The 11,757-nt window shown below is 58.5% G+C and overlaps 1 protein-coding gene across 1 annotated transcript; it reads left to right on the top strand.

The window, feature by feature from the left end:
* Nucleotides 1-1,333: 1,333 nt before the first annotated feature.
* FKBP1A (FKBP prolyl isomerase 1A) lies at nucleotides 1,334-10,478 on the top strand (the record flags this gene model as incomplete). Its single annotated transcript, XM_082292910.1, has 5 exons — nucleotides 1,334-1,457; nucleotides 1,564-1,611; nucleotides 7,499-7,611; nucleotides 8,331-8,483; nucleotides 9,462-10,478. The coding sequence occupies 4 exons, from the start codon at nucleotides 1,334-1,336 to the stop codon at nucleotides 8,457-8,459; spliced, it is 414 nt and encodes a 137-aa protein (XP_082149036.1). The 3' UTR covers nucleotides 8,460-8,483; nucleotides 9,462-10,478.
* Between the last annotated feature and the right edge of the window lie 1,279 nt (nucleotides 10,479-11,757).

The following is an 11,757-nucleotide window of genomic DNA, read 5'->3' as shown; positions in this document are numbered from 1 at the left end:
CTTTGAGGCAAAAATCCTGCGCCTGGAGTGATTCTTTTTTTGACCAAAAAAGAAAATAGTTGCTGCTGTTGCCAGAAAAAAGTCCTTTTGATTGTTCAAACCTGCATCTCTTCTGCTGAGCCTGTCCCAGTGATGCAGGGCCGGCACTGACCTCCATTTGCACAGTGGGGAGCAGCATTAATCACAGAATCATTACAGTTAGAAAAGACACTTAAGATCATCAAGTCCCAGCATGACCAAGGCCACCACTAAACCATGTCCCCAAGTGCCACAGCCACGTCTTTTAAATTCCTTGAGGAATGATGACTTCACTGCTCTGAGCAGCCTCCACCAGTGTCTGATCAGCCTTTTGAATAAAATTTCCTCAATATCCAGCCTAAACCTCCTCTTAGCACAACTTGAGGCATTTTTTCTTGTCCTGTCCCTTGTTCCCTGGGAGCAGAGCCTGACCCCCACCTGGCTGCACCCTCCTGTCAGGGAGCTGTAGGGAACAAGGAGGCACTGAGCTTCCTTTTCTCCAGTGCGAGCCCCCCAGCTCCCTCAGTGGCTGCTGGTGCTCCAGACCCTTTCCCAGCTCCATTCCCTTCCCTGGACACGCTCCAGCTTCTCAGTGTCCTTCTTGAAGTGAGGTGCCCAGAACTGATGCCAGGACTCGAGGTGCCTCAGCAGTACCGAGCACGGGGGACGGGCACTGCTCCGGTCCTGCTGACCACACTGGGGAGGGCACAAGCCAGGATGCTGCTGGCCTTTGCCCTTGGGGTTCTCAAGGAGCCCTGGATCTGCACTGCAGCCCTTTACTGTGTCCAGTTCGGAGGAACAAGGGACAGGATGAGAGGACATGGTCTTAGGATGCACCAGGGGAGGTTTAGGTTGGACATTACGTGAAATTCCTTCACAAAAAAGGTGATTAGACCTTGGAATGGGCTGCCCAGCAAGGCGGTGGAGTCACCATCCCTGAAGGTGTTTAAGGAAAGCATGGACGCGGCGCTCCGTGCCCTGCTCTAGTTGACAGGGTGGTGTTGGGTCACAGGTTGAACTCGCTGATCTCAGAGGCCTTTTCCAAACTAACCGATTCCGTGACTCTGTGCTGGGCCACGCACACCGCAGCCGTGCGGGCTGGAAATGGCCATAAAGGGGCAAAGCCCGCAGGGCCCCGCGCCCGGGGGTCCCTCGGGCCGGGTCTCCGTTCCCCCGGCAACGGCGCGGTGCCGAGATGGCGGCGGGGCGGGAGATGGCGGCGGCCAGGGCGGCACTGCCGGGCGGGATCTATGGAAGTGACGGGCGGGCTCCATGGCGGGGCGGGCGGGCTCTATGGAAGTGACGGGCGGGCTTTATGGCGGTGACCGTCGCGGCTGCGCACACGCGGCTCCTCCTCCGTCGGGCTGCGGGCGCTGCGGGTGCGAGGGGCACCGGCACCGGCATGGGCGTGCATGTGGAGACCATCGCCCCCGGCGACGGTGAGCCGCGGCGAGCCCGCTCCCCCCCACCCCTTCTCCCTGCCCTCCCCGCGGGTCCCGGTGCGGGTCCCGGTGCCGCGGGGTGACGGCGCCTGTCTCCCCGCAGGGCGGACGTTCCCCAAGCGCGGCCAGACCTGCGTGGTGCACTACACGGGTGAGTGCGGGGCGGCCCCGCCAGCCCGGGAGCGGAGGGGCGGGAGGGTCGGACCGGCCCGGACACCGAGGGAGCGGGGCCTGCCGTCCCCCCGCCCCCGGCTGCCTGCGGGGACCCCGGCCCCGGCAGCTCGGATGGGCCGCGGCGCTCCACGGGGGAAGAGGGGTCCGGGCCGCCACGGGGGCCTTTCCCGGGGGATGCGGATGAGCCCCAGGGTGGGGATGGGGGTCCTGTCGGTGCCCCGTGGCCGTGGGGAGGCCCCGTTGTCCCCGTCTCTCCCGCAGCCTTATCAATGGAGGGGCCTTTCTCACACGTATCAAGCCTTCTTTTTGGGGGTGCACCGGGGAACAACCCAGAGGGCACCCCGGATAGAATCCTGGGGGGTCCCAGGGCAGCCGAGACCCGCGGGCTGTGGGGCGGCCGAGCCCGGAGCCCTCTGGGGCTCTATGAGTTACCCCCCGGGAGCTTTGGGGTCCGCTTCTTCAGAGCGGGGTCCCTCCTGGCACAGCTCCCTGCAGGAGTGCAGTCGTCCTCCCCAGTCATGCCCCAGCCTCTTCTCCCTTGTGGGGTGACACCAGGGGTACCCGTGGGGCCACCCCAGACCTGCATCCTGGTTTTTTTGGGGGGACCCTGGTGCGGGTAACCAGGGCGCTGTTTGGTGGTCAGGGTAGTGCTTCGATGAGGGGTTGCCCCAAAGGCAGGGAGGGTCATGTCCTCCCGCAGCCATCTGCGAGCTGGAGGGGAAAAACGCCAACCTTGGGACCCCAAAAAATGCTTTGGGAGTCACTCTGGAGGCTCTTGTCCCCTTCGGCTGCCTTTTGTACAGCGTTGGCTCATCAAGGTGGTAAAAATGAGTTAACAACTCATTTGTGTCTGTTTTTGCTAATAACCAATTCCCCTTCCTGCCCCAGTGCTTTCTGCCTGCCCGTGCTCCCCTTGGGGGGGCTGGGGGTGCCCCTCTCTGCGGAGCGGGGCCCGGCCTGCCGGGAGGGCTCAGCGGGCATCCAGCCCATCTGCTGCTCCTCCATCTCCCCCGTCCTTCCCGTTCCCTCGTCAGCAGGGAGAGGAAGCAGCTTGGTCTGCCCGGCCGCCCCGTTTCCTCTGCCGGTGGAAGAACAAAGAGAGGCTGGCAGGCAGTCAAGTGGCTCCCGGTGGGCCAGTCCTGCCGCCTGCCAGCCCTCTCAGCTCCCAACCCTATGGCTCCCTGCGCCGGCTCTCCCCTCCTGCGGCGCTGCTGGAGCTTGGCTACTCTCCCCAACTCTGGCCCCCACCCTGGCAGATCTGCTTGGGGGTCACCAGCATCCTGTCCCCATGTCACGGTGTTTCAGGCAAAGTGCTATGTGGTGACTTGCTCACAACGGACCCTCCCCAGCAGCAGCGATCTGCTGCGCCTGGGAGGGGTTCTCTAATTTCCTTTATTTTATTTTTTTGTTATTACTGTCTCCATTTGTCCTTTATCCCCACCCCCGTTCCGTCTGCAGGCAGCTCCTGCCCCCCCGCCTCAGCAGGCAGCAGGAATCAAACACCTCCAGGCCCTGATGCCATTTCCCTGCATCGGCAGCGCAGTTCCTGCAGCCAGCCCTGCCAGAGACAGGAGCGGGGCTTGGCTCATGGGAAGCCTTACAAACCTTTGATTCCTGGCCCGGTTGCAGCGCTCGCTGATCCGAGAGCAACATCAGGCATGGTGGCAGAGTGCAGTGCTGGAGGTGCTGAGCTCCAGGACTCCTTCCAGAGCCCTGCGTTGGCTCCGTCCCTGGCTGCCCTTTGCTCCAGTGCTGGGGAGATCCAGCCTGTGGTGTGCGGGAGGCAGCTCTCGCTGCACTGGGTTATGGATGCACAGTGGTTTGGGTAAAAACCACTTGGGGACAAAACAGTGATCCAAGGGTGAGGGACTGTGGGGGGCCAGCTTGGTCAGCCAGTGGCTGGTGCTGCTTCTGTCTGTGCCCAAGCTCCTGCTCCATGGGGCATGGCCCTGCCAAGAGCATCCCAGGATGGACAGACAGCCCTGGTGTGGAAGGGCAGTGCAGAGGAAAGAGGTGGAGAGAAGAGCAACCTCTGGGCCTCCTCCTTGGAGATGGCAGTTTCTTATGCTGGGGTTGCAGAGATGGAAATGTATGGGGGGAGCTGGTGGAATTGGACCTGTTGCCCCTCCTTCCTTCCAGGTCTTGGGTCTCTTTTTGGAGAGCTCATCCATGGGGTGTCTGAAAGAGCCTTTGATGTGAAATCTGCTATGTAGGGCTCTTAAAGGAACTAAATCAAGGGTAAAGTTCCCTGATGTGCACGGTGTGTTCAGGATTGCTTGCAGCAACTGGCATGGGATGGAAGGGAGTGTGGGAGTGAATCAGTGGGGAGAGGATGTGGGTTGGGGGCCAACAGAGCTGAGCCCCCCTGAGTCAGAGCAGGGAGCAGAGTGGGGTGCTGTACAGTTGGGGGTCCTGCAGTGCTCTTGCCAGGGGGATCTGTTGTGTGGGGAGACTGTGGACACCCCACTGCACTTCGGGAGGGGAAATGAGGGTGCATGGTTAATTCTGGGGAGTGCCAGGACAGCAGCAAGTCTGATATGGATTGGCCAAATGGGTTTGCCTGAGTGGCAAAGCACACTCAGCATGTGGGGTCTCTGAGGCAGGTGGGCTTGGAGCAGAGAGGGATACTGGGGAAAACTGCCTTTCTCCAGCAGGATAGCACTGAGGGGACTGCTGTCCTCCCTAGCATCTGTGCACGACCCCTGGGGCAATGGTGCTGCTCGTGATGCTCTGGGTGTTGCTCTCGTTGCTTTCCTGCTGCTCAGCAAGTGCCCTGCCGTTGTCAGGTGTTTCCTCCCAAGGTGTGTGACTCCGGTCCATGGCTGTGGCAGCTGTGGGAGCTCAGTGCCATCTCCTGCAGTCCCTTCCCTGCCTGCGTTGGGGTCCTCTGTCCTGCCAGGCCTCAAGAATGGTGGGCTGTGGGTGATGATGGGGTGGGCTTGGTGATGGGGAGTGCTGGTGGGGGCAGGATTGAACCTCATGCAGGCATCCCTGCCCTGAGCAGGGGTTTGGAGCATGCTGGGTATTCCAGGGCTTCTGGGAAGGGTTTTCCATCTTGTCCCAGCTGGAGCAGAAGTGCCTGCCCCACTGCTCTGGTCTCTTCCTGCCTCTCCTAGGGAGGCTGGCTCTGTGCCGGAACCCCTGGGCAATGGCCTTGCCAAGGATCAGCACCCCGGAGGGGATGGAGGGGGTGTGGGTGGGGCTCTGCACCCCTGGCAGAACCCGACCCGGCAGGTTTGTCCCAGGGCTGACTCTGCCTGCTCCAGCACTGCTCTCCGCTGCCTCTGCCCGCCCAGGGGGGCCCGGAGCCAAGTCGCATGTTGCAGCCGGCATCTCCCAGCTCCTGCCTGCCAAGTGTGGCAGAGACCTGGCAGGGCCACGCTGCCCAGCTGGGGCTGGGGCTGTGCTCCAGAGCCCCCACTCTATCCCATGGCTGCTGCAGCCTCGACGGTAGTGCTCCCTGCTCTTCCTCACTGTGATTCCCTGAGACCCCTTGGGGTCTGTATAGCCCAGCTGGGATCTCAGGGCGGCTCAAATCCTTCAGGGTGGGAGCCAGGGCAAGTGGGTCTCCATAATCCACTTCTGTGGGCTCTGCCCTCCTAGCAGGACTGGGGGTGACAAGCATGGAGCCCTGTCAGGGGCTTGGATGAGCTGGGATGTGCCAGGGGCTGTCTGCTGCTCCTGGGGCTCTGCTGGGGCTGCTGCTTTTGCCAGAGGATGCTTTGCCTTCATAATAGCTTTAAGATCTCGTTATCTCCTTGCTCAGGGATGGCAGGGATGAGCAAATGGTTGCTCATACTTGTCCAGGGCTGGAGAAATCTCCCAGGAGGCTTGCGGGCAGAGGAAGTGCCTGAGATGAGGATACCGTCTCCGAAGCATCGGAGCCTCTTTGTTTTTTACCCACTGGCATGATGGGGGAGCATGGCAGCCCCATGCTGGGGAGCAGGGACACACTCCCACATATGACCTTCTCCATCCTGGTCTGGGAGAGCTGAGTGATTGATCCCTCAGGCTGCTGCAACCACCATAGTCCATCAGTCCCTCTCTTCTGCAGCCAGGGAGCTGCCAGCTCTGAAATGCTTCCTGAGGCTGGATTGGGACAGGTGAGCTTGGCAGCAGGGTTGGGCAGCGCGGTCCACTCCTGTGCAAGGTTGGTGGCATCTCCTGCACTGCTGCTGATGCCTCTGCATTCCTCTGGTCAGGACATCAAATGGGATGCACTCCTGCAGGCTGTGGATGCCCCAGGAGCATCCTGGTAGTCCCTGCTTGCTGTGACGAGCAGGGGGTTGTGCTGCTTGGCCCCCAGGGTTTGTCCTTGGTGGGTGTCCAGGGAGAAGGGTGGCAGAGAGCTGTCCCCTCTGTCCTTCCTCAGCCACCCCGGCTTGTTGCAGCGCCCAAGGGCTCAGAGCCGAGTCGGGGTCAGCTGGGGCCGCAGCCAGGCAGCGCTGCTGGTGCCAGCCGGCATGGCCTGCCCTGTGTCCCTGCTGCCAGGCAGGAGGAAGGCCAGCGAGGAGCAGTGCCAGACAGGGCTGGAAGCATGTTCAGCGACAAGAGGCTTATCCTGGAAGGAGGAAATGAGAGAACTCCAGATTTACTATTCCAAAGTCCAGGGCTACAGCGTGACCGGCTGAGCTGATGCTCGACACCCTGGAGAAGGGATTTTTGGCTGTCTGTTAAATAAAAAACTTAATTCTACTCCCTGAGAGGAGCCCACAGGTCTTGGTGCTTGCTGCCCCTGCAAAAGTGATGTATTTTCTCCCATTCCCTTCTTTCCATTCAGCATTTCCCATCCCTATGGCTGCTGGTCCCTGTGTACCATTCCCTCTGGTCACAGTGCAAGCAGGGGCTGAGATCCCCCATCCCATCTTTTTCACAGACACATTTTCCCTTGCACACATGCCCTGGCAAAGGGAAGTCAAACTGCCCCATGCCTTCCTGAGGAAGTTTGGTTTTTCAAGACTGTAAAGCAGTTTCCAGTCAGGATAACAGGTTTTTCAGGCTTATTTGGGAAGTGAAGAAGTGAAAAGCATTTGGAAGAGAGTTTAATTTTGCTCTTATCACGCAGGGTTTATTGTACAGGGCACCGGCTGTGTTAATGCAGAGCTGGAGCTGCCTTACAGGAGCTGACTGGTGGAGTTACTGCTCCTATAAGGCAGCGTCAGCTCCAAGATTCCCCAAGAAGGTCAGGCAGGGAGCAAGGGAGGGGAGGAAATTCCTCCTTAGCTCATGTTGGGGAGTTATATTTAGCTCTGGAGATATCAGCCTGGCTCATGCTGGGGAATGAGGGCTGCCCCATGCACACGCATCCAGCACTTGGTGCTGCCTCTCCCCATCGTCATTCCTGGGTCCAGGAGGGATTTGGCTTAGATCAGCAGCTCACAGCTGGGCACAGGCAGGGCTGGAGGCCGGTCACAGCCTCCAGATGGGGCTCTGGAGCGTCATCAGTGTTTTGGGTGCCTGAAGCGGGAAGCCTGACAAGGAGTGAGAGGCGTGTTTTCTGGTGGGATGGGAAGCACAAGGTCAGATCCTGCTGCCTGATAAACGGCTGTTGGTAGTGCTGCAAGATGGGCAAGATTTTCTTCTTCCATCCCTCTGCTTCCCTGTCAGTCCTTGGTTCTGGCCCAGAGGAGCACTTCTCTTTGGGCCAAAACAGTTAAGAATCATCCTTCCCTGCCCTAGGATGGGTGATGCCCTGGGGATTGCCTTCCTGCACAGGTATTTCCCAGGGAAAAGGATGAGCTGAGACACATCTTTGACTCAGAGCCATGTGACTGTCACCTGCTTGAGCTGCCAGGTCACAGCATCTCATGTTGGTGCATGTGGCTCTGTCCCTGTATTACCATCATCTCCATCTCTCTCCCCAGGTATGCTGGAGGATGGGAAGAAGTTCGATTCCTCCCGCGACAGGAACAAGCCGTTCAAGTTTGTGATGGGCAAGCAGGAGGTGATCCGCGGCTGGGAGGAAGGAGTTGCTCAGGTGCCTGGAGCTCCTCCGCCTCGCGCTCCCCATGCCAGGCTGTGCTGCGCTGGGAGCTTCAGCGTGGGCAGGAATCAGTGTGCATGCAGCTTGTTCCCTATTTTATTATTTTTTTATTTTATTCCCCTGTTCCACCCCCTCGGCGCTGGGAGGTGTGGGTGTGAATATCACCTTCTGCATTGCCACCTGCCAGCTGGCAGGAATGGAGCCGGGCCAGGCCCCAGCAACACCTACGGCACGTTGGTGACTCAGCGGTGACATTTCTGCACTGAGTCAGCTCTGGAGGAGCACGGCGGGAGCGCTCAGGCCTCCCGGGCTCCGGAGCCCACGCGGAGGGAGGGCTGGTGGGCACAGCGCAGCTCCAGGCTGTGATCCCACGCTGTGGGCACGGCACAGCTTCGGCTCCTGCCTGCGTGACACCGCTCACTCTGTGCCACACTGGCAACACAAACACAAGGATGCTGGTGGCAGGAGGAATGGCCTGGCATTCCCTGCCTTCCCTCATGTGAAGGACATCTCAAGCCCTGCTCCTTTTCCAGCCTGTGCTGCCTACCTTTTCCCTCTGACATTCTTCCTGTTCCTCTGGTTTGTGCAGCCTGCATCCTTGTTCTTGCCCAGTGTAGGGAAAGCAGTGGGGACAGATATGTGTCCCTCCTCTGTCACTCAACTGGCAGTTGTGTCCATCTCCTGACATCCCTGTGTTTCTGTCCCTGCCCCAGATGAGTGTTGGTCAGCGGGCAAAGATGACCATCTCTCCAGATTACGCTTATGGCTCTACTGGCCACCCAGGGATCATCCCACCAAACGCCACTCTAATTTTTGACGTGGAGCTCATGAAATTGGAATGACCCATCCCAGCACCCTGTCCTCGGGTAAGGACGGACTGCTTCTGGCAGGGACTGTGTGGACTGGGGACAGCTCAAGGACCCAGTGTTTGATCTTGGGATGGTGTGGAGAGGTGGGATGGGAGCGAGAGGGAGGGAGCGGGCGGTAGTGGGGAATATGAGGAGGACGAGGTAGGTCTCTAGCTGTGGGTAGAAGTTGCTCTTGGGAGTCTGGTGAGCTGGGGTTCAGATCACTGCAGCGGTAAATGCAAATTTCCCAGCCTGGCAGAGCGGGTTCATGTCATGGAGGTGTTGCAGTGCCAATTGTTTGTGCCTTGGGTTCTGAGTGTTGTTACTGCACCCCCTCCTGCCTCTCATGCTGCCAGGGCATAGGGCTGATGGTGTGGGCAGGAGGCTGTGAGTATGACCCAAGGGTTGGAGCACTCCTGCTATGGAGATGGGCTGAGAGTTGGAGTTGCTCAGCCTGGACAAGAGAAGGCTCTGGGGAAACCTTGGAGGACCTTCCAGAGCCTAAAGGGGCTCCAAGAGAGGTGGAGAGGGACTTTACACAAGGCAGAACAGCTTCACACTGAAAGAGGGCAAGGTTAGATTGGATAGTAGGAAGAAATTCTTCCCTGTGAGGGTGGAGAGGCCCTGTCACAGGCTGTCCAGAGAAATTGTGGGTGCCCCATGTCTGGGAGTATCCAAGGACAGGTTGGATGGGGCTTGGAGCACCCTGGTCCAGTGGAAGGTGTGCCTGTCCTGGCACACCTGTGCCAGGATGCTGGAACAAGATGGGTCTTTAAGGTCCCTTCCAACCCAGCCCATTCTGTGATTCTGTGGGGTGTGTGGTCCCCATGGTGTGGGCAGGGTAGGGCTGTGCTCCCCCCTGTGATCACTTGGGGCTTGACTGCTGCCCTGAGGGCCCGGTGTGGTTTGTGTGGAGGCTGCCATGCCCTGGGCACGTTCCCTCCTCCTCTGCTGGGCAGACAGTGCTGTCACGCTGCCTCTCCTCTCTCCCCACAGGTTTGGCACATGGAGGAATCCAGAATCTCAGCTTCAAGAAGAGTGCACATGACTTTGTATGGAGCTTTTCCTGATAGTCCACTACACTCATTGTATAACCTTACACCTTGATTGAATGCCTTTGGTCACTAAGCTTTGCGTCTGACTCTTCCTCCTTGTATCGTGTTTTTATGTCTTTTTAAACTATACGCCGTAAACCTCAACTCTTTTTGGGTCAAGTTCTTAATCTTATTTTTGTTCCAGGTGTAGACTACGTTTTCCCAGTAGCACGCATATGGGCTGACCTTAGATAGGAGTCATTTGAACAAAAGGAACCCTGTTAGTTACTCGTTTTGGTGCAGATTTATGGTGTTTTCAAACCAGAAATTGCTGCTGCTGCAAAAGCCATAGCAGAGTGAGGTTGTCGAGGCTGAAGGGATGCAGAGAGCAAGGTAGCACTAGGATTGTTTATAGGAATTCTGCCTGGAATGGGGCAGCGAGGGAGCCTGGCCTGTCCCTGCTCCCCCAGGAGCATCACTGGGCATTGTGGGTTTGCTCTGGGAAGGAGGGCTGCTCTGCTCCTGCTTCACCCTGCCATCTCACGGTGGGCATGCCTTCCCCTCCAGACCACTTTTGGATTTAGGGAGTTGGGTTTCCACCTGAGCTCCACTACACCCTGAAAATCCCATAGCATGGAGCTTTCTTTAAAAAAAAAGGAAAACTGGACAAAGGGAAGGTGCTGTCTGCAGGGGAGGTGGTGAGGGCTCAACTCAACAAAAATGCCCCTGTCCTCCTTCCCCATGGAAAGGAGCCATCAGCCCCCCGTTGTCCCCGCTCTGAGCACACCTGCCCGTTCTCTCCTGCCACCTGATGCTGGTCATCGCTGCTTGCCTGGTGTCACAGGACGCATAGCTGTCCCCTGTGCCCCCTCCCTCTGCCCTGCCCAGTCCATTGGTAACAAATTCCCGCTGGTCACTTCCTTCTCCGCCGCACAAAGGTATCCAGTTTATGATCGCAATAAAAACGCTTTATGCTGGCTTTTCTCAGCCCTGTGTCCTGGAGGTTTTTCCCTCGCCCGTCTGTCGCTCAGCACAGCAGGGGCTGGGCTGGGCTCATGGGGTGCCGTGGGTGCTGTGTAGGGTGCTTTGGGTGCTGCTCTGGGCTTGTAGGGTCCTGTGCCAGGCTCATTGGGTGCTGTGGGTGCCGTGCCAGCTCATGGGGTGCTGTGCCAGGGTTGTTGTGCTGTGCTGCTGTGCCTTACTATGAGGCTCAGGTGCTCAGCCCTGGGAGCACAGTGGGATGCCTGGGGCTCTTGTGCTCTGTGGGGTGGTGATGGTGGCCCGCTGGAATTTGCATAATTAATTGCCTCACCACAACCTGTTAAGCGTTGTGCCCTTGTGGCTGTGACTCAGTCCAGACTGGAAGCATGAAGGGCAGATGGATGCATGTTCCCAGGGTCCTTGCAGCTCCAGGGAACCCTGTGCATACATCTCCCTGGATTTATTTCAGTCCTTTTTGAAAGCTGGACATGGTACATGGGGCACAGCACATCACCTGCTTTGGGCTTCGCTGCTGCAGCTGTGGGTGTTGTGTGTGTAGGACCTGCTCGGGCACCACTGTGGGCCAGTGCCTGGCTCCTCTGCTTACAACCTTTGATCAGTGTGCCATGACTGATAACACAGCCACGATCAATAACACAGCCTGGCCCAGCTGCCAAGCAAAGTTTGTGTGTAATGGGTCCTGGAGGGAGCAGCTCAGCTGCTGGGATGCATCCAGGAACACTGGTGCTTGCACAGGGCTGTGCAGGAATTAGCACTGCCATTAATTGCTGCTCAATTAAGCAGAACAGGAGCTTGTGGGGCACCAGCACCCTGCTGTGTCCTTTGCTGTGGCCGTTTCTGGGTGGAAGCTTGAGTCCAGTTTGAGTTTCTCTTCCTGCAAAGCTGTTTGTTTTAATTATTAACTCGTGCCAGGCAGTGCCGTGGCTTCTGGCTGGGGCTACGCCAGGGCAGGGGGGAGGCTGGGGGAAGCCCCCTGCCCTTGGACCCTCAGCTCCTGCATGGCTCCTGCAGCACCCACGAATGCAGGTGGGGCGTGGGTCCTTCCAGCTGTGGTTTTGTGGGGATGAGGGTTTCAGGGAACAAACAGACTCCAGGGAACAATCCTCTCTGTCTGTGTAGGACTCTCCCTGCTGCTGGCGTTTAGGCTGTTGTCCTGGGCTGGTCAAGGCAGCCGGGCACCATCCAGCTAAAAATAACACCAGTAAATAAAACACTTCCTCCTGGCCTGGCACGCTGGAGCGGAGGCACAAGGAGCT

Source organism: Coloeus monedula (assembly GCF_965178545.1).
Source record: "Coloeus monedula genome assembly, chromosome: 17".
In the NCBI taxonomy this organism is placed as follows: Eukaryota; Metazoa; Chordata; class Aves; order Passeriformes; family Corvidae; genus Coloeus; species Coloeus monedula.
Note: the sequence above shows the minus strand (reverse complement) of the source record. Positions and strands in the feature narration are given on the sequence as shown.